The following is a 25,932-nucleotide window of genomic DNA, read 5'->3' as shown; positions in this document are numbered from 1 at the left end:
AAGTTTTTAATGTCAAGCCCAAACTGCAAGACAGACTACTTGCATTCTAAATAAAGTGAGTCCAATTAAGGAATCTTTTCAAATAACTGTAATCTGCAAAGGAATTTTTTTTTTTCAGAAAAAGAAATCTAACAAAAACACCCTCTTAATACTAAGATACTCTGCTGTCAGTCTGCAATAAGGAATGATCATGGTAACTCCAGAAGTTAGGAAATTATCTTTTGGTGTAGGCTTTTTCTCCCCCAAGATGCATTCAACTTGAAAGTTGATATTTCTAAACCTTTGGTTCCTTTTCATCATCTCAGAGAAGCAGCAAACAAGTCCAAGTAAACCAAACTTTAAATAATATATGATTCAAGGAAAAGATTTTATTTTAGGGCTAAGAAGTTGATAATAAATAAAGGAATATAATAATGTAATAACAGATGTTCTCATGCACTTAACACATACAGTAATGCTGGCTTACACTGCTGTTTGGACAAATTAAGAAGAGGTATTTGGCAATATTGTAAGTTTTGAATAGTTTAAAGATTATAGAACAAGAAATTCTGCTGTTTTTACAATTCTTTTATACAAATTCAAATAAATATTAATATATCTATTTTTTTTCTCAGATTTTCTGTTCACTTTTAACATGCCCAATAACTAAGCCACAGTAATATACAACTGCCAAGAAAGAGTATTTCAGAATTATACTTATTCCTAAAAATGTGTCTTATTTATGTCACATTGTGCAAGCTCTTTAGGTGAAATTAGATTTTAGGAAAAACTGCAGAAAATTTAAACTCATTAAAACATATCCAGTGCAAAGGCCAGTCTAGTCCACACGTTATGGTACTGTAATGTAAGCTAATATAATTTAAATAATAAAACATGCCTATATGATTCTGAGAAAGCTGAATATGTTTTATGTTTAAAGATCTGACATCTAATATGCAGATTCTGCAATATCAGAATTTTTCAAATCTTCATGAGATGGCAAAATAATGGTAAGACTTTGTAAGTAGGCTATTTTTTTTTTTAGGATAACTCACATTAACAGTACTACAGTGGCCAAAAAAGACAAACTATTATAATAGAAATCAATCTGATTAAAAAATTAAATATTCCAATTAACACTGAAAAAGTGTTTGTAATCATTATTTACAATTCCTCAATGATACCAGTGTATAACTCCACACAGTCAAGCTCCAGTTCCGTGTCCCCGCGGAGATCCGCCGGCCGGGTGTTGTTCCTGGACAGGTCAGTTCAGGGAAGGGGATCGGTCTGTGCTCCAGAGCAGCTCTATGTACGGCCACTTGGTCTGCAAGCAGCGCTTCACCGGAGTGTCGTCCGTCTGCAGCATTGGCTCTTCAAAGCCCATGACAACTGCTGTGCCTTCCACATACATGACCTGTCAAAGTAAACCCAACTCTGTCAGCCTGTTCAAGAACTGGAAGATGAGGTGATTATTTTCACCAGGCCACGAGGGGATGTGTTATGATACACATCTCTTGGTGATATTTTTGCCCGACATCCGGGAGAAATGATGAGGAGGATTTCATGGATTTCAGATGGCTAATTAATTACTTTATTATAGTATATTATTCTATACTATATTACACTACATCTAAACGGAATCTGCACAAGCACCCAACTGCACAGAATCTCACGACTGTCAGCTGACAGTCCGGACACACACACAGATTCAAGTGGTCAATGAATCAAAACACTCACACCAGAATCCAATTACCAATCCCCTTCAGGTAAACAGTTTTCCACAATCCATTCCACTTGTGAACAAGAGGAGCAACGAATGAGATAAGAATTGTTTTGACCATTCTTTTCTTTGCTTCTCTCAGGTTCAGAGAATGTGAATCCCACACACATCAAATCTGTGAAGTTTTACATACTTCCTTTTTTAATGAAATGAAGTATGAAATCAAAAAACCCTCATCTTTGAATGCTTCTGATTACATTTTGGGTTATGGAACTGCTGGAGATTTCACATTTTAAGGACTTAATTACAAGCTATTCCAAAGACTGAGTAGGTATATTTTCTAGAAGAATTCTTACTTAAGTCTTTCTTGCTCCTTATGTCTCTTAATGCCTTACAATCTTTTACTCTAAATTCTCCTTCAGGAACTTAGAAGCAGTCATATTGTGTCTGGTATGCCCCTTTCTTCAAGAATGTTGAAAATGAAACAGGTCATCTTTGTTTCCTCAGTAAATGGCTCAAAAAAAACCCCTCATTTTTTGATGCGAGTGTGTGCTACTAAAAAATTCACAAAAAAATCCTAAACAACTTAAGTTAGGTGTATAGTTACTTCTAGAAGTTGCACTTTGTGTATGTTACATCTCCACTGTCCCTTGAAGTTCAAACCCCCTCTTATGACAGGTAGGTGTGAGAAGTGCTCTTTTCAAAATGCAGAGTTTCAGAGATGTGGTCTGGCCAAGCATTCCAGTATAGTAGCTCAAATTTGATAAGAAGCACAAAGAAGTTTCCAATTGCAAATATATAATTTTGAAAGAAAATTATCAAAATAATAGTTTTGTAAAAAGTCTGCTTCAAGGTAGAGTATTTTGCCTTTAACTATATTCAGTTTTGCTTCGTGACTTTATTAGGGTTTAATTGTAAATCTTACCTTTTCATTATAATTAGATTGCTTCAGTCCATTGTAATGGTAAACAGTGAATGACTCTGAAACCCTGGAGTCCTAATAGAAAGAAGACAGTTAATTTCATGTGGCATCCATTGTGCCTTGATTCTCTTCTCTTTACAACTAGACAGATGCGTTCAACCAGTAAGACTTGAGAAAGCTGTTAAAAAGTGCCATTTCTTTTAGGTGACAATATCTTCATTTTACCTTTCTTATCAGAAAAAAAAACACAGTTCTCAGTAAATTAATGAGTAATGCCCCCAAGAGCAAGACATGATTTTCTGGGTTCACCTGGACAATCTGAAGTACAACTTCAGCAATGACTGTGGAGAAGCCATCCTAATTTTTAATGTCAGACACCTTATGCAGTAGTCACACACATGTTTATTTATGATGGTTTGGACACCACAAAGTTTTTTACTAAGGACCAGATCCAATCTCTGGCCCTCCATCTGAGAGCTAAAAAGCTCATATACTACCATGCCTGTCTAACTACACTAATTTTGAAGACACCAGTTCTGCCAAGGTCTAATAGCAAAGCTACAGGCTCTTGGTGATCTTTACCATTCCAGGTGTTTATATGCTGTAGTCTTAAGAGGACTGAAAGCTTTAGATTCACTGAACCAGGAAACACAAATGAGATGTAGTTTCAGCTCTTTCATGCCTACTGGACCAGGCTCCAAACAAGAGCTTATCCCTTTTTTGAGCACATGGAAATAAAGGCTGGAATGAGAATAAATCTGCTCAGGTTACAGTACATCCATCAGATTACAAAACCCTCATTCATTTTTCTGCTTTTGAATGATTCACAAACTCTGTCTTTCCATGGGTCTCTGACAGCCATCCAGGCTATTCAGTGGAGGGAGGGTGGTGAAAAGTGCTGAAAAGGAAAATAAGAGGTAACTCTGCTTACAGAAGTTGCCTCACAGAGATAAATAAAATTTAGCCTTCCTGGGATGGAAAGAGGACACATTCATTTCCCTGAGGAAGTTATGCTCACTCAGAAGGGAAAAAAATGCTGTTTCCCAGTGCCTGTCCCATGAAGTTAAGAATTTCGTGCAATTATTGTTTAAAAAAAAAAAAAAAAAGGCTAGCACAGAATTCAGGAATCCCCCTCTCCAGTGACTGCCCTAAGTAGCAAGGAGTCAGGCTGAATAGCTTTGAATAATTTTTTTTTCAAATATTAACATCCAACCATCACTGGTATCTGCTATTTCCTCACAGAATTTGAAAGACTTTCAAAGATATTAATCTTAATTTCTGCAGAATTTCACTTTCAGAATGAATTCTGAGCAAGGTGACAGTATAGGTAAGGGCTATGGCTACCTGATCCACAGAGTACAGATAGATTGAAAAAATGGATACTGGCAGGTTCCAGTCCAAATCATGCTGATTGCTCAAACAGCACCCATAAGGCAGTAACAATTCCCATGTTTTTTACTGGAGCCAGAGAAGGTTTAACAGGACAGGAAAAACTGAGTGGTGGGGAATGACATCTAGCAAAGAATCAGCACTTGACAGACATGCAATGTTTCAGGGGCTCCAACTTTAACAGGAGGCAGAGTTCCTCCACCAAGGTGACCAAGGCAGGGTTCTGCCCATAACTGCACTGTGCTTTGTTGTCCAGCTTCCCTTTTTCAGTCAGTGATGCCCTTATGACAGGCACAAGAGGTAGCAGTCCCAAACAATGGCTCTTTTCTCCTCCACCTCCCTATGACCCATGGTACTGGACAGTTTAGGCACAACCAGTTTTGGAAGATGTTCTTTGGCATTCTGAACTTCATTCTAAGCATCTGGGGCCTAAAATGAAGCAATAAAGTCTTCCATATTTGCAAATGTAATATAATTTTAAGAAAGAAATTATAATCAATTGTCCATATATTTCCACTTCTGTATAAACAAATGAAAGGAAGAAGAAACAGTCGGCAAAAATACAATGTGGATGTAATTCTAAAAGGCCAGAGAAAATGAGCACTAACTCCTCTTTCTCTTTCCTCCAGATGATGAAAGCCTCTGAATGATATGATATATTCAGTCCCTACCATCTTTGGCAGTGCAATTCTAGTGTCTTCTGACTGACCAGAATGTTTCATAGTACAGAATGTTATACCCAGTGCTGCACAATCCTAACAAAAAGAATCCTGCTGAAGGAACTTAAACCCATCAGTTTCACATTTCCTTGATTGTAAAAACTAAGCCACGTAGTTTCAGTGACACATTAACCTAAAAAGTCTTTAAAGTAGTACTCTCAGCCCTTCTCCTTCTTCCACCAGCCTTTTCTTCTGCCCCAGGTAAACCTGCTCTTTTTTACCAAAACAAGCATGTTTATGGCCATGGAACAAAACCCCACACACCTGCAAATAGAGCTCTTATCCAGACCAGCTTCCTGTTGTGGTTTACCACAAATCTGTTTAAAGAGGCTCCTGGTGGCAGGGAGGCAGTGTGAGAGCAGCAAAATGTGATCCAAAGCAAAGGGGAAAGAGGACAGCAGTGCTAAGTTAACACTTGCCTCTCAGTAGTGGTGCAGTCTTAAAGAATATATGGAACAGACTGAGAGTTTGAAAATAATTTTCCAATGCCCTAACGTCTACATATTAAATCTAAGTCTATCATAATTTTTTATTAAACTGTCAAAAATTTTACATTATCAGGAAATGTACATAAAAATAGTTTTAAATATGTTTGCAACCTTTTCCCATTTGCAAGCAACCTTTTTAATATTGATAAAACCAGTACAGTCATTTATTCTCAGAAAAAACCAAACTCAGATGAACTTTCTGAGTAAGGAAACAATTCAATGTCATACTGAAAATGATTATATATTTCCTGAAGTTAAATTTAGAACAATGGAGTTTCCTTCCAGTGCAAAGCTGACAAAATCATGGACGTGTTATAGAAAACAGAACTCTACCATTTGTGGTGGAATACAGAAGTTATCTGCTGATCAGCTGAGCTGAATGAATGCAATACTTATTCAAATTTACTCTTGTGATATTCATGGAAGTTTTCAATCAATCTCAAAGCCAAACAGAATAGACAATGATCTGCAATGAAGATATATTGATTACCTGCTCAGGGAAAAATTCTTGCAGAAAGGGACCCAGTAGTATGATGCCCAGTCCTTCTGGGTCTAATTTGGTCTTCATGAGGTTTACACTAAGATAAAAACATTGAATATGAGTAAGACACTTTTATTCTTGCATGACTAAGTTATGCTGTGCTACCACAGTACTGACTGCCAAGTATAGCAATACTATTCTATTTTTAATCGTAAGTGACAACTGCACCAGAATGGCATGCAAGTTGCCAAAACATGGTTATTTTTAAGTAAAAGTAATCTGTTATTTTAAATTAAATAAGTGATAATTCTGAAGGACCACCATATTTGGTAAAATAATTTGAAACCCATATAATCTAAAACCAGGTTTACAGCCCAAAAGGCATTTTGCTGTCTTGTAAGCATTCTTTAAAGATACAAAAACCAGTCATCTTTCAAATATAGCTCTGTCACTGCCAAACAACCTGTTTTTAAACAGAGATCTGAATACCTTCCAAGATTTTCTAAGTACACTGAAATAAAATTAAATTTAACAGTTACATTTCTTATTTGCATCACGTACTCGGTATCAAAGAAGCCAGAACCAACAAACAATGGAAATACTAACAATACTGATCTGGAAGCCTTACTGCATGACTACAGCCTAATTTCAGGTCACTGCAAATGAAGGTCATTTGTAAGACTATAAATCTATTTAAGCAATATATTTCTACAGGCAGCAGATTGTATCTATTTGCATCTACCTAGCCCTCTGCTTGAGTTACAAGCTGTACCGTCCACAAGAATGTCCTCATTGGGTCAAACCAACAGAGCGCCTGGCCCAGTATCCTGTTCCTGACACTGGTCAGTAGTGGGTGCTTACGATAGAGAACAACAGGGCAAACACACAGCCTTAGTTTACCCTCCCCATTTCCAGCAGTCTGCTGCTCAAAGACATCTTCAGTGACAGGCAGTATCTAAAACACAAAGATATATATTTTTCTTTCCATGCATGTGCCTAATTGGCTTTGAATCCATCTATATTTCTGGCTGTCAATAAACTCCGCTCAAAAAATACAAATTAAACTATGGATTCTGGGAATAAGTGTTTTCTCTGTTTTCAGCCTGCCACCTGATTCAGTTTGATGACACCTCATTTTTGTCTCGTGTGAAGCAATTAATAGTCATTCCCTATTTAGGTTGTCTATCTTTTCCAGGTCAAACAGTTCTAACCTAGTTTTTCCTTGCGCTAATGGCATTCTGTGTCTTTAATTATCCTTCTTGCCTTGTTGATAGCTTTCTGTACTATTCTTTTTCCAAGATGGAGTGAAACATCAGGCATTTATACAATGACATAACTCCTATGAATCATGCTCCATATGTCTGGCTATCACTATGAGGTTAAATCTCAAGATCTGTTTCCTGACCAATAATATCTAGTTCACAGACCCACAACGTGTATGTGAAATCAGCATTGCTTTATCCCCTGAGCAACCAATCTACATTTACTTTGACACTTCTCTGTTCCCGTATCCTCTAGTAACTTCTGCTGCTCTTACACGTTCTTTTTTTTAACATCTCAAACACATTTGTATTAGCAACAATCATACAAATCCCTACTGTCAAATCTTCGCTGGTAAAATAACTAAATTCACAGACTTAATACAAATTCCTTTAAAATCCCTCTAATTATCTTCCTCCATTAAGAAAGAGTGACATTTTTATTTTTTGATCAATTTTTTATCTACCAAAAATGTTCCTTCCTATTCCATGTTTACACATGAAACATTTACATGTGAATTTTCCCTAGACTGGCCTTCAAATACTTTTCTAAGTCCTATTGTTCATTTGTCACCTTTCTTATTCCTATACTCCTTGGTACCAGCACAGTTCACAGTGGTAGGTAACCTAAAAGAGTTCAGCAATGTCATTCTGATATTTCTTCAGGATTATGAATTTTTTAACTTATTTTGACACTTCAGAATGTTAGTTACTCTGAACACCCATCAAAAGGCTTAAGTGTGGAACCACTCTTTGATCTTCTCCAGTGTTGAGGAGAACTGCTCCCTACCATCTTCTCTGGTGAATATGAAGAACTCAGTGCACTTTTCTAATTGACTTTGAATACTTTTAAAACATTGGGAATCATCTATCAGAACTACAAACCTCTTGCAGGCCCCTTGGCACTGATGGGCTCAGAAGAATACTATTAGTTTTTGTTTTATAACTTACTACTCTACGTATTTTAACTCTGCTTTATATTGTATTTACATTTAACATTCCATAAATCCAGATTCTTCCCATTTTTTTTAGTGTACACACTACATCTTCCTTTCTGAAGACACACTCTCAGTTTCTCATAGATGTCTCTTTTAGTGCTTAGGCCTTTAACCACCCACCAGGTCTCTTTTGTTGGGGGCTGTGAGCAGAAGGTATAGTTTCCAAGGTCTTTTTGATTGTTACACAGAAGCATTTTGTCCTTTTGGCTACCACTCATGTTTCTTCATCTTAAAGTAAATTCCTTTCTTGGTCCTAACATAGAACTAGTAGTCAGTTATTTTAATTCTTTTTGTTTCTCCCTCAACACACAGAGGATGTATTATGCAAATCTGAAGAGAGTGGCTCCATTAAGGTCCTTAGGAGAAGAATTTTAAAATTCGTAACACTGAATGTGGTATCCTATAAACTATGCTAATTTATTATTTTTTTAAAAAATCACTACTCAAGTGAAACCACAACTGAGAACTTGCAAGATACTGGATTTCAATCCTTCTATTCCTCATCTCTGCTCTCAAAGTACAAAATTTTGGCTATGTCAGTGGCTGTTTGAAACCTGCCCAAATTCTTGAAATGCTGCAGCAGAGCTGCAAAAACATTGTGTTTGCAAACAGAACCATAACAGATAATTTAAAAAATTAATTCAAAATTATGTAATAAAATTAAAGCAAGGTATATACTCAGTAAAGAAATACAAGGACTGTTTAAAAATACAGCACCATATAAGTTTTTAAATATGGCCACTGTACAAAATTCAATCAGTTTAGCAGGGGGGTAGATTTAATAAACTTGGATAGTGCTGTGTTTCAACTGAGGTTTTTCCTTCTGCAAATCATTAACACCTTTCACTGTTACTGGTACCACAGCAGAGCTACTGAACATGTTTGTGCTTCACTCTCCTCAGTGCAAAGCTTGGCACCTGAACTCAAGAGGTTCCAAGTGTTGGGGTGATGGCCTTTGTACTGTTATTGCTGAGAAGTGTGTGGGAACAAAAGCCTCCACAATTGGTCAAACAGCCAGAGAGCAGAAAATGTTTAAGCAAGCTAAACTCACATTGACAAATGCGCTCAAATTGGTGCTCTAAAAGGCATCAAATGGTTTTTAGAAACAGGCAAAACAAATGAGACAGGTGGGTTCTCAGATACATTTACTAAAAGACTAAAAACACATGCAATGACATTCAGTACTGGCTAGGTCACCTTGCTAATTCATGTCTGCTGTACAGAGTTTTCCCCTCTACAGTTCTAAAATTCTAATCAAGTCTGATTATACATTCTGAGATTCTGAGAAACTTAAAGCCTTGGATTAGATAATCAAAAATTTAAAAAATACATTTGGAGGCAACGCCTTTAATTTTACTTGAGAACAAACAAACAAACAAGCAAAAAACACTGTATGGGGGCTTGAAATACATTATTTATACTTGTGTTCCACACTAAAAAACCAGAACATCTAGAATCCAAACAGAGTATGTTCTCAAGATAATAGTAATAGGCAATATATTTATTTAAGAGGAGATGATTTATGACTGCATAGTCCATGTTTTGATCATGGCTTTTCAATACAGCAGGTCTTTTGACTGGCTCTTTATACATCAATTTATATTTTATATGCTATGCAAATAAGATACGACAGGGCTATGCCACAAATGCCCTGCAAGACAACCAAATGGAAAAATCACTGAACAAAGAGAGAATTTTTCTGCAGAGATAGTAGAACAAAAAATTGAGAAAGTAGAACAAAAAGGTAAAAGTCATCTTCTCAGACCTATTAAAAAATACCTTTTTTTCTCTCACCTCCTTTAAAAAAAAGTCTCTTGCAAATTTCACCACTTATTGTTCTAATATGAACGTGAGTCTTTTGTCCTGTACTTTCTTTTGGTTTGGGTATCTCTTTATTTCAATTTTTACTCCTATCATCCAGAGAACAACTCAGTAAACTTCATTATAATCTACACTATAAACATTTGAAAGGACAGAAAAATCACATTTCAGATGGCTCTGGTAAGTAAACTCACTGTCTCCACAGTCATTCCAGTTTTGACCAAACTAAACTAGACCAAATGTTTACAAGAGAGCAGAAGCAACTTTTGGAGCAGTAAAAAAGTACAAGTGCTTGGCTCTCCTTTCTGGGTTAAGCATTTAGTCACAAAACGTGGTAAGTTTTGACATTGAGGGTTAACTGCTGTCACTTAATATTAGTCTTATCTGTCCATATTAGAGCTAAAACATTTGAGTTTTAACTCTAACCCTGGGAATCAATGTGTTATTTCTGAAAATAAATGGCAATTTTAAACACTACTAGGTCCTGAGTGCTGGTGAAAACAAAACTGTAACTGAAGCAATTTCAGCTTCCAACTCAGCAGAAAGATCCAGTGGTAATCCAGACTTCCCTTTGAATACCTTGACTGTTTAGCTCTTCAGACACACTATTTCACCTACATTAATATATAAAAATATAATCCTATCTCCTGAATATAGTAGGTTTGAGGGTTTTTTTTGCTTCTAGTTATTACTTCCAAAGTTAGAGACATCTTAATTTTAATTCTTCCCCTTAAATTTAAAGCTTAACATTTGAAAATAACAATCTGTGCCCAGAATGAAAGAAAATCCAAACTAGGAAAAAAACCCAAAACCAAAACCAACCCAACATTATAATAGATATGTGGTAAACGGAATCAAGAAAAAACCCCTTAAATGATAATTAATGTCATTAATTGATATTTCTGCAGTATTTAAATTTTATTATACTTACTATTCAGGATCTGAAACAAGGTCCAGAGCCTTCATTACATCTTCTAGCAGTGTGTCAGGTATAAACCCATTATCTGAAGAAGTAGCAAAGTTTCTTGTGAGGAAAAGCAACAAAATGCTTTCCAGAACAAATTTCACTTAAAAATACAACATTAAAAATTTGCAAGCAAATGTTGGCGTTCTAGAAGGAAAGGAATTTTCAAATGCTTTTCTGGCACTTAAAAAAAAAAAAGGAAAAGAAAAGTGCAGTACAGAAACTGGATTTATCACTCATACACTTAGATGCTTAATACTTGCTAAGAATCCAATCTTTGTATAGACTTCTCCACAACATACCTTGGGATAACAACTGCACCATTCTTCCCTTTTGATCAGTTAAAATAGTACCTGAATGCTAGATCCTCTGTTTTCCAAAACATAAGAAAATTTTCCATGTTGCTGCATATATTCAAGAACAAAATCTCATGAAGAATGAATCATATCAGATCAGTTGTTTAATGAAAATTTAATATAGGAGAAAAAAATTTTATTTAAGCTTTATGTTAACTACAAAGAACTTAACAAGGTTAAAAAATGTCTCTTTAAAAACTCTACTTCCCATTGCACAAATTCCCTTACTGCAGAATTCTCCAGTAATTTCTTCATAGAATTATGGAATGTTTTGGGTTAGAAGGGACCTTAAAGATCACCTAGTTCCAACCTGCCTGTCATGGGCAGGGTGACCTGCCAGTAGACTAAGGTGTTCAATGTCACTTGTAGATTGACTCCTGGACTGAACATTTCTTAAGGACTGAGCATTTAATTTCTCTCTTAATGAGTACATTTCTATTAAAAAAAAACTTATTTCAGCACAAAGTACAGCCCTTACCCTCAGGGTCATACGTCTGGAAAACTCTTCTTGCTTGTTCTGAAGGTGCCTCAGGAGCAACAAGGGCCATGTCCTATGGAGATGAAGAAAAAACCCACAAAGAAAATTTCCAAAATATTCTTACTTCAGATACAGATTACTGAGAAAATATTTAGCCGTACTACACCCAGTTGGAACCTAAATTAATGAAAATTTCAATACAACAGAAGAAAAGTTAATTTGGCAATTTTGCTGATAGTGACATAAAACAATCAAGAAGTATGCTAAAGATTATTCCACAAACTTCTACACAAATTTTATGCAAGTCTTATCATGTGAATGTTGTAGCACAAAAGCTAATTGGAAACTACAATTCCAATCATCTGTACTCAAGAGCTCCAAGTGAGACAGTGTGTAGGAGAAAATAATTTGGAAGGAGTCCCTTTGTCCTGCTTGTCTCTCCTGATGAGAATAACTTGAAAATTGCTTGCTTTATGTACTGGAAAGATAAATGCTAGTTTTTTGTATTAACTCACTATCACAATAATGTAATTTTAAGGATCCATAAATATGACTTAATAGAAACAAATCCACTGTTAAACGAAAAATTTTCCCCTGATTTTATAAATTAATGATAACTAAAAAATTTAAAGAAAACCAATATTCTAACAGTATATCTTTATGTTTACATATGTTGTAAAATCCTTTAAAGTACATTCAGACAGAAAGACTATATTAGCTCAACACAGTTGATTTCAGGATGCCAAATAAAGTATGAAGCAGTTGTTGAGCACATACCCTGTCATAATGGGTAACACGTTATTATATGAGACACATAGATACACTATGAAATTTTATAATATTTGACCAACTCTTAAATAATCTGGAATACAAAACATACTAAGCAGGAATAGATTTCATTAGCACAGGGTATTACAATAAACTAATGTAAATATTTCTCAGTTTAAAACCAATGATGCCATAGCACATAAAGCTTATTAACAACAAGATGATTGGTGATTTCAATATTCAGGATTTAATTCTGAAGAAGGGATATTTTAGTGGTAGTTTCTTATTAAAAAAAATTAGCAGCTCACAAAGCCTACATAACAAGGGAGAATTTCCAATGGTATGGAAGGATATAATCCAAAGTAACTTCCAGTGGTATAGACACAGAATTTCAAATGTAAACTACATAGCTCTGCTTTGGTTTACAAGCATGCAGTTCCTTCCATACAATCTCAATGTAATCCAAGAATAAAGTCTACCATTTGCGTTGTCCTCCCTACCCACAAATTATCTTGTTCATGCAGTACTTTCCACAGCTTCATGTGACGCAAAACAGATTCTTTAAAGCAAGTCTTCTGCAACTGCCAACAATTTTTTTTTCATAGTCCAATTGCAAATAGCGCGTATTTCTGTTAGCATTTTAATTTTTCAGGTCCTTAGTCTTTCAGCTCATGTATGTATACATGGGAAGAACTCAAGAGATGAAGTCACGAAATGCATTAGTCATACTGAAAATTCTCTCTCTTTTAAAGGAACTTTCAAATATGGTAAAGCCTCCATATTGTTACATATTAACGTTTTTTATTCACTAAATATGATGTACTGATGCTCTAAGAAAGCAACTTCAGATGGAAACTTAGAAGTCTGTTTCAGTCAGAGGACCAAAAACCCAACCTCTCTTACATGTAAAATGATTTTAACTTTTCACTGAGTTTGCTGTAGTATAAAAAGTTAAAATGCAAGCTCCTTACATACAAATCCCACACAACCTCTTAACTTATCATGACATTCATTTCCACTATGTAGATAACTTTAAAAACTTCAATTAGTCCATATATTTGTACTGGAGGAAAAAAAATACCATAGGTCCCTCATGCAATAAAGCTGAAAATGTGATAAACATCTAACAAAAACATATTTCAGCTGCCCAAGCTGATATTTCACCATATGTGCCAAAATAGATTCCCCACCCCAGCCTTATGAATTGTATTTTGATGTAACCCATGCAGTGAAAGTTCCATATAAGGGAATCTCATAAACAGTTAATTATAATAATTATTTCCAATACTAAGAACAACATGTCCCAAAAATCATGTTTCACTCATTGGCTCTTGTGATCCACAAACAAGTCATTTTATATTACTTTGAAAAGTTATTCTCATCAGTAGTACCAGTTATTTTAAGATCCCATGCTTAGCCTCAGAGGCAAAAAATATTCTTCATAAGTTTTAATAAAAACATTCCCAAACTTTTCATTCTACAAATCCAAAGCAGAACATAATGGCTAAGCCACAGCAAAATGCTGGCTATGAGTTTTTACAAAAATCACACCCTGAAAGACCCAATGCCCTGAAAAATGAAATCTGCTTGCATATGAACTGCTTTTCTTCTAACATATCATTACTAAGTGATATGTAGAAGAATTATATATTGCAATACTAACTTTATTCTTATAAATTTACCTAAAAACAATGCAGAAACACTGATTGTTTATCAACTTTTTAACTTGCTGTAACTTAATCACATCTGGAGAACTGAAGTTTATTCAATCCACTCTTCTATTACAGAGAAAAGTGTGTATTTTTCAATGCTATAATCAGTGGCTTTCAAGGCACCAACTTTTCCAAAATGGTTTCCTAAGAAAACAAGGTTGATGTGATCTCTGAAAGTTATTCCCATCTCTCTAGCTGAATCCATTGCCCAATTTCAATTTTACAGGAGTCTCACAACTGATTGTTGAAACTGGATGCCAGGCAGAGCATCTCAGTGAGGAGTTGGTTCAAAAAGAAATTTGATTTTATGTGTCAGCAAGGTTCCTTTGGAGATTGTATTTTGAAAGAGAAAAGACACTTCACACAATCCTATGATGTACTATGTAACTGTATCATTATAATTTGGACACACAGGTCTTTCACACACGACTGGAATACATTTCAAATTGGATAGTGCTCTGAAATTACAATGTCCAACTTCAGATCCTCCTGTGGCTGCAATCATTCATTTGCAATCAATCTCTACATCCACTCTACATACCCTGGAGCACACAGAGAATGTTGTTCTTCAAAAGGTGAAGGGATCCTACTACCAAAGCCAGAACTGAAATGCTCTTTATAGCCTGAGATATAACAACTCGTTAACTAAGAGAGAATAGAATTAATTGAATGCAGCTTTATTTGGGGGCAAGGAGCAGAAGTGCCATATGTATCACCACGCATACAAATGAATTTGTGTCCTAAAGGTATCAGATAGTTTACTTGAAGGGACTGGCTAAGAAGTGAACCAAAAATTAAAATTTAACACAGACTGGTATCAGTTGAAAAGTAGGAAATGTATCATCACTACAGTAGCAAAAAAAGGTTCAAAGATGTAAAATGACATAAAAATCCAGTTGCTGATTCTCATAAAGATGAAGAAGGCTCAACAGAATCTGGGCATTGCTTGAAATTAAATAGCAGCTTTTTTATGTAGGTTTTTCTAGGAGCTGTTTATCAAACCAAGGAAAAGAGAGTCCTTAAGATCTAAAATGGGAGGCCATTATTACCATCATACAAAGAACTTAACAGTTGCAGGGGGCAGTGCCCTGTACAGACAGCTTACCAGGATTTTCTTGTGCTGGCCAATAGAATGTGCCATTGCTCTGCAGCACACTGTCTTCCACAAGAGAAGGCATTAAAAAATGCCAAACTACTGGAACATACCCAAACAATACTTGAAGGAATACAAGGTTTTTCTCACTTTAGAGACGTATATGGAAAACCTGAAGGAAAGGTCCTAGACCTTTCTGTCACTATGCAAGAGCTCTGTGGCCACAACTATTTCCACTTCAGAATGGCAGGTGTCAAAGATCATATACTGTATCCTCCTAAGCCTTGAAGAGGGGCTCTGAGTCTATCTGGGATTCAGAAAATGACAAAAGAAAATACTTTCCTTGAATAAAAAGAGAGGAAAAAGACAGAAAAAGGAAGAATGCCACCCCCAAAGTAGCAGAATTCTTATCAGGGGTCAGAAAATAAAATACAGGCCTTGCAGTTTAGACCAGGTAAAGACAACAGTTAATTTGAAAGTGTTCATCAAGGGATAGGGGTGGTGCTGGAGGAAGAACATGCATGACAAGAAATTTGCTGCAACAAGGTGGTTAAAAGAAAGCAAATTGGCTCTAGCTGTACAGTGCCTTTCAAAAGTGAAATGACTGCATTTACTCTAAAGTACCTGCAGTACCTTGCTGAGTGCAGAAGAGAGTTCTCAATAGGGAAGAAAGAAAAGCTACACATGGACTGCTTTGAACTCTCTTTCACCTTCACTCATAGTACCAGAAAGAGAAGAGAGCCTACTTGATCCAAGGGTGGGGAGAGGCTGTGGAAGAAAAGCGAATACAAACCAAAGAAAAAGAAAAAGTAACAGAAATCTGAGGACCCTGTCAGCCTATTCATCTGGAAAGTGGGGCTATTAACATACACTCAAATAAGTTATAGAAACCACAATATATCCTCCATTCCTTTGGGAGAGGGTGGTTTAATAAGACAGCCAACAAAAAAAGCCACAGTCTTGCAGTTTTTAAAAATAAGAGAAACTCAAAAGTACAGCAAATACCTGTTTACAGTTACATTGACACAGATGTTGGTGGTTTAGTTTAAAACATCACAAGAAGGCAACAATTCACATGGTGACTTGTTGCCTTCTTGTGATGTTTTAAACTAAGAGCTTAAACTAAAAAATAAGAGCTTCTTCAACATGTTCCTTGCTTTCACAGACAGATCATAAGAGATTACTGTAAACCAATAAAGATGAGGTATATAGTATTTTTCTTATTCAGTTACTAGCTTGTTTTGCTCATCAACACAAAATGTCTTTGTTTTGAAAGTAAAAATACATCACTGGAATTTTAGACCAAGAGTCAGCAAATTTGAATTTACTGGAATTCTTATCTAATAACTAAATTACATACTACTCTCCAGTCAAAAGCTTAATTTGAAAGGGCAGCTTTTCAAATTATATTCACATAGCTTTTTTTTTTTGGAAGACAGAACACAATGCTATATAAACATGAAACTTTGCTCTTAAGAGGAATCAAGCTGGAAGTGGACAAATTCCATGTTTTATGACTTCCAAAACCTCCACAATATAATTTATTCAAGATGAACTTTAGCTTCTATTATTATGCTACCATTTTCTATGTAAAAAATTAATATCTAGTATCAAATATTATTTCTACATCTAATACTATTTCAGCCTATAGACATGAGCTGATTGCTACACAACACAATGGTGAGTATTAACATATTATTAATTCTATTTGGGAATTACAATAAGGAAGTGGGAAATGAACATGTATGTCAGGAACATTTGATAGCAAAGTTTAAAACCAGTGAAGATGAACTGCAGAAATTTAAATCTTCCTAGCTACAGTTCTAACAGTACTGAAACAGTTCTAACAGTACTGAAAGCTGCACTTAATGTTGGAAACCAGCCTACAGTATCCAGTTTCCCACTTAAACCATATAATTCTCTCTTGGGGTTATGAAAACCCTCTGACTTGCTTCAATCCAGAATGATGAAATGCTTTTTGAAAATAGACTGGATCAATTATTTTATAACTCAAATAAGCCGAGTGTTTCTAAAGGACAATTCTTAGCCTGGTTCATTAACCTAACAGTAATATTTTATGGCTTTTCATGTGAAATGTACAAGCTCTGTGAAGAAATGAAGAAAAAAAACTATATTAATAATGGCATGTGATCCACTGTCATTTAGTATTGGTAAGTAGCATTTCAGAAAATCTTTATATGCACATGTTGCTACAGAGAAAATACTAAATATTCACAAACATCACAGTTTCATATGTTATAAAAGCAGTATTGCCATTTATGTTCATCTTTGAAGTATATTATTTCAGGTACTTTAGGAGTAGCAGATTAGAGTAATTAGCTTCTATAAAAACAATGTCTTACTCTTTTATTAATACAAAACACATGATTTTTTTTCATTACAGCTATATTATATAGTAAAGCCCATCTCACTTCACTCCAGCTGCATGAGCTTTCTTAAGCGCACATGGGCAGAGACTGAATTCTTCCCTAAATACACCTGAACTACTTCAATATTTTCATACCACAGTCTCTGACAACTTTGGCACCCCTCTGTAACAGTTATTTTTAAAGTACACATATAAGATACCCTAAACTGTCAACTGGTAGAAGAAAATGGCATTGGACTCCCTGTAACACAGATTTCATAAGCTTCTTATGCAAAACAAACCAACACTGGAAAAAACATACTTAAATATCTAAATGAGGTTGCTACATGAGGTGGCTATGAAGTTGATTTTAAGAAACAAAAGAATATGCTCTTCACATAGGTAATCACATGTAACTTCTTATGTAAGAGGAGAAAGATAGAAAACGAAGGCAATAGCTAAAGTATCACTAAATGTGCTTTGCCTTTGCTAGGAGTTCAAAGGTCCCTCCTCCACAGACAATACCTGTCTCTGCCTTTTTTCTGTATTTGCATCCTTCCACATTTAGACTTTCAATTCATTAATTTACATATCCTAATCTTAAACCGAGCTGCCTTATCAAAAGAGGTCAGAGATGTTATTTTTATTTTGTATGCAACAAAGCTGTTATCGCTATGAAAGGAGGAAATAAAGGGACAAAAAACTTATTTTTCAACGCTTTTTAAAAAGTGGTTAGAAATTGGTTGGATTCACCCTATGTTCTCGGGGATTCCACAGCTGTCACATGTATTAAGGTTTTGTGGATCAAATAACAGCTACAACCAAACAGATTTCAACCAGGTTCTTGCCATTTATAAAATGACCCAAAGACTCCTGATGGAGATTCTCTACACAAGTTCAGTCTGTCATGTCACAGGTTTATTAGACAGTGTTTGAGCTTTGCAAAAAGCAGAACTCGGCACAAAGTCTCAGAGCAGGACTACAACAGTTAATATTTTAAAGCCTATTCTTATTACTGAAGCATATGTTGGCATTCTGGAAGTCTCATTTACTGTTTCTAGTTCCTGCATCTATCCCAGTAGGGTCTGGGAACATGAGAATAAGGCAGGCTGAACACAGAATAAAAGAATATGTAAGCCTCCACTTCCAAGGATACATGGTGCCCTGCTCAGAAAGAACATCTGGTCTTCAGACATTTTGGAGAAAAAACATGCAAAGAGACAAATGGCCACAAAATAATTTCCCTGTTGTTTTGCCCAAGAACACTTCACTTAAAAATATCTTTAATAGGCATTCACTAACTATATTTAAAACTCTGTTTCCTAAGTTCTGTAATACATTAACGACTTCAGGACATTTTCTTGGGAAGAAAAATTGTAAGGGGAAGAATGATTCCTCGGATTCCATCCAGAACATGTATTTATAACAAGGGAGCATGGATTAACAGCCATTCATAGAGATTCATTTCCTCAGACAGGACACACCACAGGCAGATAATCAGTTCATAAGCTGAGCAAGCACTCTTTCACGTGGTGAATACTACATTCCCAATTCTTAGTATTCCCAGTATTGTTATCTGGTATAAAAAAATATGCAGTTACTAGGCTACAATTAAAAGACAAAATAAAACGGAAAGTGCTTTGTAAAGCAAAGAATGGATGGTGTGAGCCTGGCGCTATCAAGGTTTACGATTTCTATCTCTTACCTCATCTAAAGGTACAGGGGACACGTGGAGAGGTTCATGTTATTTGCCTTCTCTTCATTGTATTACTAAAAGCATATTAAATTCCATATTTTGTAAGACAATGGTTTAGCTTTTAGGGCTCTTATAAAAAATTCTGTGTGGAAATGACTCAAAATTTCTCATTCAAAATTCAATTTCTGTAATGATTCCACAAAGATAACTCCTGATTAGGAATATACTATTTGATGTCCTAAATTGGTTTATTTACTGACCTGCTCTGGTTAATAACCTTTGACAATCATACATATATGCAATTGTTGGAGGGGAAAATAAAAAGGAAACTAAACTCAACTTTTTTCCCTTCTCCACATGCTGAGGTTGCATCTTATGACAAACAGCACCTTTTACCTCCACCATAAATACACCACTGCTTCATGTGGACACTGGAGTATAGCACTGCATTTACAGAATTTCTGGAAAGGATGTTCTACTGCTCTTAACTAACACTCTTCTTTTAATTTTTCACTTGATACCAGATTAACTACTAAGACAGCTAATGTCATCTTCCTTCGATTTGGAATTACAAACACCATTTTTTTAATGCAACAACTTGTTAAATATCAATTTGATTTTTAAATACTTTAATACTATTAAAAACTCTATTAATTGTATTTTAACAATGAGCCAGTATGTCTCTTAATCCAAATTTCAAACCCAGATTTATTTGCCCTTTATGTGATGACTCAGGCCCATTGTCTTTGCTATTGTATCAGATATAACTGGAACCAAAATTGGCTTTACATTTAAAAGGGATACAGAATGATACAAGTTCTCAGACTTTGTTTCTATCCAGTACCTCTACTTTCAAAATTTGATAGTGACTTATAAAATTGCATTTAGAAATTTCTTTGATTTTTTTACTACTTGCAAACCACTCTGCATATACTACAGAAAGGAATGAGACAACTGTGTTTCTTTAAAAATCAGTCTTTCCAGCAGTAGGCTAACATACATGCAAACTAGATGTTGCTCACAGCGTCCTCATAGCAACATAGAGATCTTGCTCTCCTCCTTCCAGAGACAGGAGGCTGCAATTCCTTTTAGAAGTTTTCCTATGAGGTAGGACCCAATTTGTTACCTTCCAGCCCCCAATTTCAATTTACATATGAAAGCCATACATGCTAATAGGAAGGAAAGGAAAATATACCCTTCAGGACAGCACATCCTACAAAGGGGCAGGAAATGACTCAACATTTCTATACTGCTCTGTGCGTTTTTCACAACAGGTGCTTTACATGTTCATCACAAGCTTTCCACTAAACACAGAGCTAGCTCATATTCAGAGACAATGTATCCATCAAGTTATGGCCCAAATATTGTCTCGAGGAAATGATTATCCATTAGTCTCAAATATGTTCCCACATATTTGCTAATAACTTACTGCTAATTTTTAAAAATCAGACAAAAGTTTGTTTCTGAACCAACTAAAATGCAAACGCAGCAAGCAGAAAGTAAACAGAGCACACACTTTGAAGCGAACTAGGAAATGTAAATGGATGGATTATCTCTAGAATCACTCTTCTTCCTAACTGTACTTAAAATAGACTTGAAATGATTAAGGAGACAATCTTCCTAAAAATGTTTGATGTGATATTCCTGATCATTACTTAAGCATATTTTCTTTCAAGTTTTCTGATTCAGGAGTGCTGCTACCATATTGAGAGCTTAACAGTTTGTGGGAAATTCCTTCCTTTTTGATTTGTGGATCTAGAAAAGGTTCTATTATTGCATTGGTTTTCTATCCTTTATTCTCTCAGCCTTCCTTCCTTCATTTTAAAGAGTAACTCATGCAACAAGTGTTACTGTTTTATTTTCAATTCTTATATCTAAGTGTTGCTGGATCAGGAGCTTCTATTGGAACTGCTAGAAATCCCCATCCCTCCTTTTACAAGATTTTATCTAGGCATGGAAACAGCATGCCCAGAGTCAGTTCAAAGACAGTCTCTCATCTACCTGAGCACAGAATAGTATCAAAATGTGTAACATTTCAGGATAAATTCTTCTCAATCAGTATAGCAACTCAGAGGGACTTTGCCTTCTCCAGTATTTAAAAATTTTTTAGTAAAGCTGAAGTAAAGACCATCAAAATTATGAGCAGACAGATCTGCTATTTCCTAGCAGTTATCAGAATTGACTGCTCATTCAAACAATGTGGGAAACAGGAAAATAAAATGAAACAAATATTTCACTTGAGCAAGTTAACTGTATGATGGCTACAGTTTGTCATGAAAGCCACCTCCACTTGAAACCAAAACCACATTTCTAATTAAACAAAAAACGAAAACCAAACACCACCCCTCCAACAAAAAACCCAACAACAACCAAGAAAACCCAGCAAAAAAAAACACAGAGGCTTCATAAATGACAAGGCTTCAGATTTTTTATCTTTAGGGAAGACAAAGCCACGGAGACTCTGGGTAAATTGATGTCATGAACTGTTTCATTAGAAACAAATATGCCACCACACATTGTTGCATCACATACAGAATCGCTTACTAGAATGAAAAATTTAGACAAAATCTAAAAGTTACTTGATAAATGCTGGTGTGAAAACCACTGACATGAATGTAACAAGTACAAGTTCTCTCACATAAAACCTTCCAAACAAACAATAAACAAACTGTTCAGAAGTACTTGTTCACAAAAAGGACCACACATTTGTCATAGGAACTAATTAACCTGCAAGTAAAATTGGACTAGACCCACAAATAGCAGAACAAGGTTCCATACTTATGCTCTGTGATCTTGCAAAGCTAGAGAAGGGTAGAACCTTTCAGAAATATTTTATTTTGATATGTCCCTTGCCAACAATGAGACCTCAAAGCCGGCCTTTTTACTAGAAAACTCATTTGGAATTGCTTATGAACTTATGAAATGCTGTGTTATTCAGAACAACTTAAATTCATCTAGCAATAGCATTTACACTACAAATCTTCAACCAACCAGTAGAGTAACTTCAAGTCTTTTTGGGAGCCCACAGCTCCCACAGGAAACACCCTCCATCAATATTAATTTTAAAAATGGGTCTCCTCCTGCAGAAAGGAGCTCTTAAATTAACAATAGGAATAGTTGAAGAGTCAATGCTGATTTAGTCAGGTGAGCGCTATTGTCAAAAACAGAACAGCATTTGCCTCCCTGCTCTGAAACAACACACAGAAAATGGGAACCCTGCTTTAGTCTAGAAATTATTTCTGCTGTTGCCTCACACATCTATATCTTTTCCATTTAGGTGTCCAAACTATTCCCACAGAACCAATTCCTCTTACTCCCGGAAAACTACAGACCCTATATCAACATGCTCTGTAACCATTTCCTGAAGTGGACTCTTCAAAATGTGATTTTAATTTCTTTGATGAAAACATATTTTTCAAAATTACCTGCATTTACTGGTCATGGAAGTAAAAAACAAAAGGAAGTGCATAGATATTTTTCACTCTCTTCCCTAAGTAGAAGTGTTCTTAAGTTAAAGGATATACATAGGTTATTTTTATAGAAACTAGAGCTGTTAACACAAAGTAATAATGACTGAATTTTTACACATGCATTTAGTTTCCTTTCCCACCACTGACAATCTCTGTTGGTGTTCTGAGCTTAATGCTGCACCAACTAACACTCCCCCTCGGCCCTGCACTGGTAAACACCACTGACCCACATTTAGGCTTTCCTATAGCAGTGTCAGTGTTTGGTGAGGTGCCCCACAGCTGAACTCTGATGAAAGAGATTGTTTAGGAAGAGAAGTCAATGCTCTTTCTTGTGAGAGACAATGCTATCAAGGATGCAGAAGAAAGGCCCTGAGAATGTGTAGAACAGGCTACAGTGATCAAAGTCACAGAAATAAAAAAATGTAATCCAAAACCAATGTGGTTCCAGGAGCCCAGGACAGGACATTTTCCTTCAAAAGCAGTAATTTGTAGCTTATTCGGATTTCTCAGACAGGCATTTTCTCTGCTTATCTGACTCTTCAAGTCTAGAAATGCCACTATGCTGTTACTGAAAATGGATAGCCAATTCTGTTGCGGCCCTCTGTGCTCAAAGACATAGAAACAAAGGAAATTTTTTAAAGACCTACACAGCTGAAGTGTCCCCACAGTTTCAATCACCTGAAGTCAGCAGACATACATTTATTCCATGCTGTCTTTTCACTTTCAATGAGTCTGAATTCAAACTTCAACACAATGTGGATTTGCATGTCACGACACAATTTACAAAGCACATATTAACCTCTTGCTGTTCTTCCTATTGTTTGCACTGGAACATTTTCTTGTTATATTTGGCATAAAATTTCAACTTGTTGGTACTCTTTTATAGAGTGTCTGACCACATTTTGACATTCCTAGAAGTTCTGAGTTGTCTCAGCTTGCCATAACTTCCTATGAGTATCATAAAAATAATTATGAAATGCCTGTACAACACTTCATCCAGAACATCACAGCCTTATTTAGAGCTGCCCCACTTCCTACTCTTATTCCTACAATGAAAGAGAAAAAAATATACAAAAAGACTGTAGTGATAAAGCTGATTTTTAGAAAACATTTACAAAATCACATATTTGCCTTCACACTGTCTGACAGGGAATGCAGGGAAACTCATTGTGTCAGATGAAAGATTCCTTGTTTGCTTTTGTTGGACTGAAGCCATTTGAAAGTTTTTCTATTCACTGAAAGGAAGAGTGGGTAGGGAGAGGCAGAAATGATGGCTGCTTAGATTTAGTAGCCTATAGACAATCTACCTTGTTGCAAATGCACAGAAAGCTTTAAATTTGGATTGCTGAGCATTAAGCAGCTTTCTGACTTTATACACACAACAGTTGTGAAGAAAAATAACATGATGGCACTACTTATGCGTCTTTGCTAGGGACGCCCCCTGCAATGATTCACAAAGTTTTTCCAACTCTATTATGACATACATAACTATCAGAGTTTTGAAGAACTATTTAGATAATATAGATGTTTGCATGTGCTTCCTGACTTCAAACATTTATCCATCTGCAGAACAAGCTGTAGTATTTTTGCTCAAGACTCTAGAAATGACGATGTGAGGTTTCATTTCACGTATTTCCAGATTCTATTTTCTTTCAAAAAGATCTAAGTATAAATAATTATTTGGCTGATGACAGGTTGGTTATGTCCCAGACAACAAAACTACTGATACCATCTTTAATAAAACGAGCTTAAATCAAAACAATAAAGAAATCATTTGTTATTTCTATCTCCACATTTCTGTACTAAACCAAGGTGAATAACTCACAGGGTATGTACAGAAATGCTATGACAGTCAAGAGGTGGAGATGAAGACCATGCAGGTAGAAGAAAACTTACTCTTTTAGTAACAGGACAAACTGCTGACCTACTGTAGACTTGTCTTAAAACTAGGAATTGACTCAACTGTCTCTGTTTACAGCTATTTCATGCAGCAGCAGTTACAGGAGAGCTTAAGCCCAATTACACACTTTAGTTAATTAATTTTCAGTTTAAGCTATAAGTGTGACCTTCAGCCAAAGATACCGTGCTACATTTTCATATTAAAATCCATTGAAAATATAGAGTTTTAGAATGGCAGCTATGAACAGAATCATTCATTTTACAAACATTTCTCACAGTTACAGCTAAAAGAATGGTCCACATTCTGAGTAGTGCAAACATATTCTGGCAGACAACAATAGAAGTCTACAATATTTAAATCAAAATCTTCTGAGATAGAAGAGTGTGGTGGTTTATTGTTCATTCCACTGATAGGAAAAAAATGTTTATCATTCATCTAATGTAAAAAATCTGAGTCAAACATCTAAATACTAAAGAACAGCAGCCAGCTTTCTTTAAGTAGAGCAGTATGTAGAATTTGAGAAAAACCTTTTGCTTGTTAAACCAAGGAAATGAAGATTCTGTTCTGTTCCCTAATTTTCCCATGCTAGTTGTCTATAGCAACAGTAGCCTAGGAAGATTGCTGTTTCTAGATTTCTAGACCAAATTACTCAGCTAATGACAAAACTGCCTACTGTTCTGCTTAACAGAATAATTAATAATTGCCTAACATTATTCTACTCAAACATAAGGCCTTATGTTCCTGTAAAATAGAGGCTGCTTGAAAGAATTAAAACTTGGGGTTTTTTTAAAATTTAACCTTCACTGGTTTTGGCTCCACAGTTCATTTTTCTCTTTCCATTCTGAACATTTCTTTCTCATGTAATCAAACTCACCACCAAACTAGAAGCTACATCCTCAGTACCAAACACATTTACACAACTACACATGCTACTTTAACAACGTGCTGATTAACCCTTGGCAACAAATTCAAGTTTCTTCCTGTAGTTTTTTACAAGTAGCTTCAATTGATGCAATAACTGACTGTCAACACAATTTGTATTTCCACTGCAGCTGACATCTCTGCTCCACCTGAAATGCTCAACAACTGCTACTTTAGAAAGGGTGAGATGAGAGACTCAAATTCAAAAACTAAGAGCTTTTACACACCTTCAGCTCCTGTTTTGCCTAATAATAGTAACAAAAAACATCTAAGAAATTCTTTTCCAAGACCATGTCAATTCTTTATTCTGCTTTTTCATAATCACAGGCTGAAGTTGTACATGGCCTAGTGGAGTTCAGTGAAGAAAGGAGAACCAATTGGAGACACCAGATATTAATACCCAGTTACTCTAAACCCAGGAAACAGCCTT

General features: G+C 35.6%; 1 protein-coding gene across 1 annotated transcript in view; it reads right to left on the bottom strand.

The window, feature by feature from the left end:
• Positions 1–348: 348 nt before the first annotated feature.
• MINDY3 (MINDY lysine 48 deubiquitinase 3) overlaps positions 349–25,932 on the bottom strand; it is a 49,082-nt gene continuing 23,498 nt past the window's right edge. The window contains exons 11-15 of the mRNA XM_059842557.1: positions 11,575–11,647; positions 10,708–10,780; positions 5,708–5,795; positions 2,625–2,696; positions 349–1,393 (exon numbers count right to left, since the gene is read on the bottom strand). Of these exons, the coding sequence (XP_059698540.1) occupies positions 1,244–1,393; positions 2,625–2,696; positions 5,708–5,795; positions 10,708–10,780; positions 11,575–11,647 (456 nt within the window). The 3' untranslated portion in view covers positions 349–1,243. The remainder of the gene's footprint in view (positions 1,394–2,624; positions 2,697–5,707; positions 5,796–10,707; positions 10,781–11,574; positions 11,648–25,932) is intronic.

The sequence above is a fragment of the Haemorhous mexicanus genome, chromosome 1, assembly GCF_027477595.1.
Source record: "Haemorhous mexicanus isolate bHaeMex1 chromosome 1, bHaeMex1.pri, whole genome shotgun sequence".
Lineage (NCBI taxonomy): Eukaryota > Metazoa > Chordata > Aves > Passeriformes > Fringillidae > Haemorhous > Haemorhous mexicanus.
The sequence above is the reverse complement of the archived record's forward strand: the minus strand, read 5'-3'. Positions and strand labels throughout refer to the sequence as shown.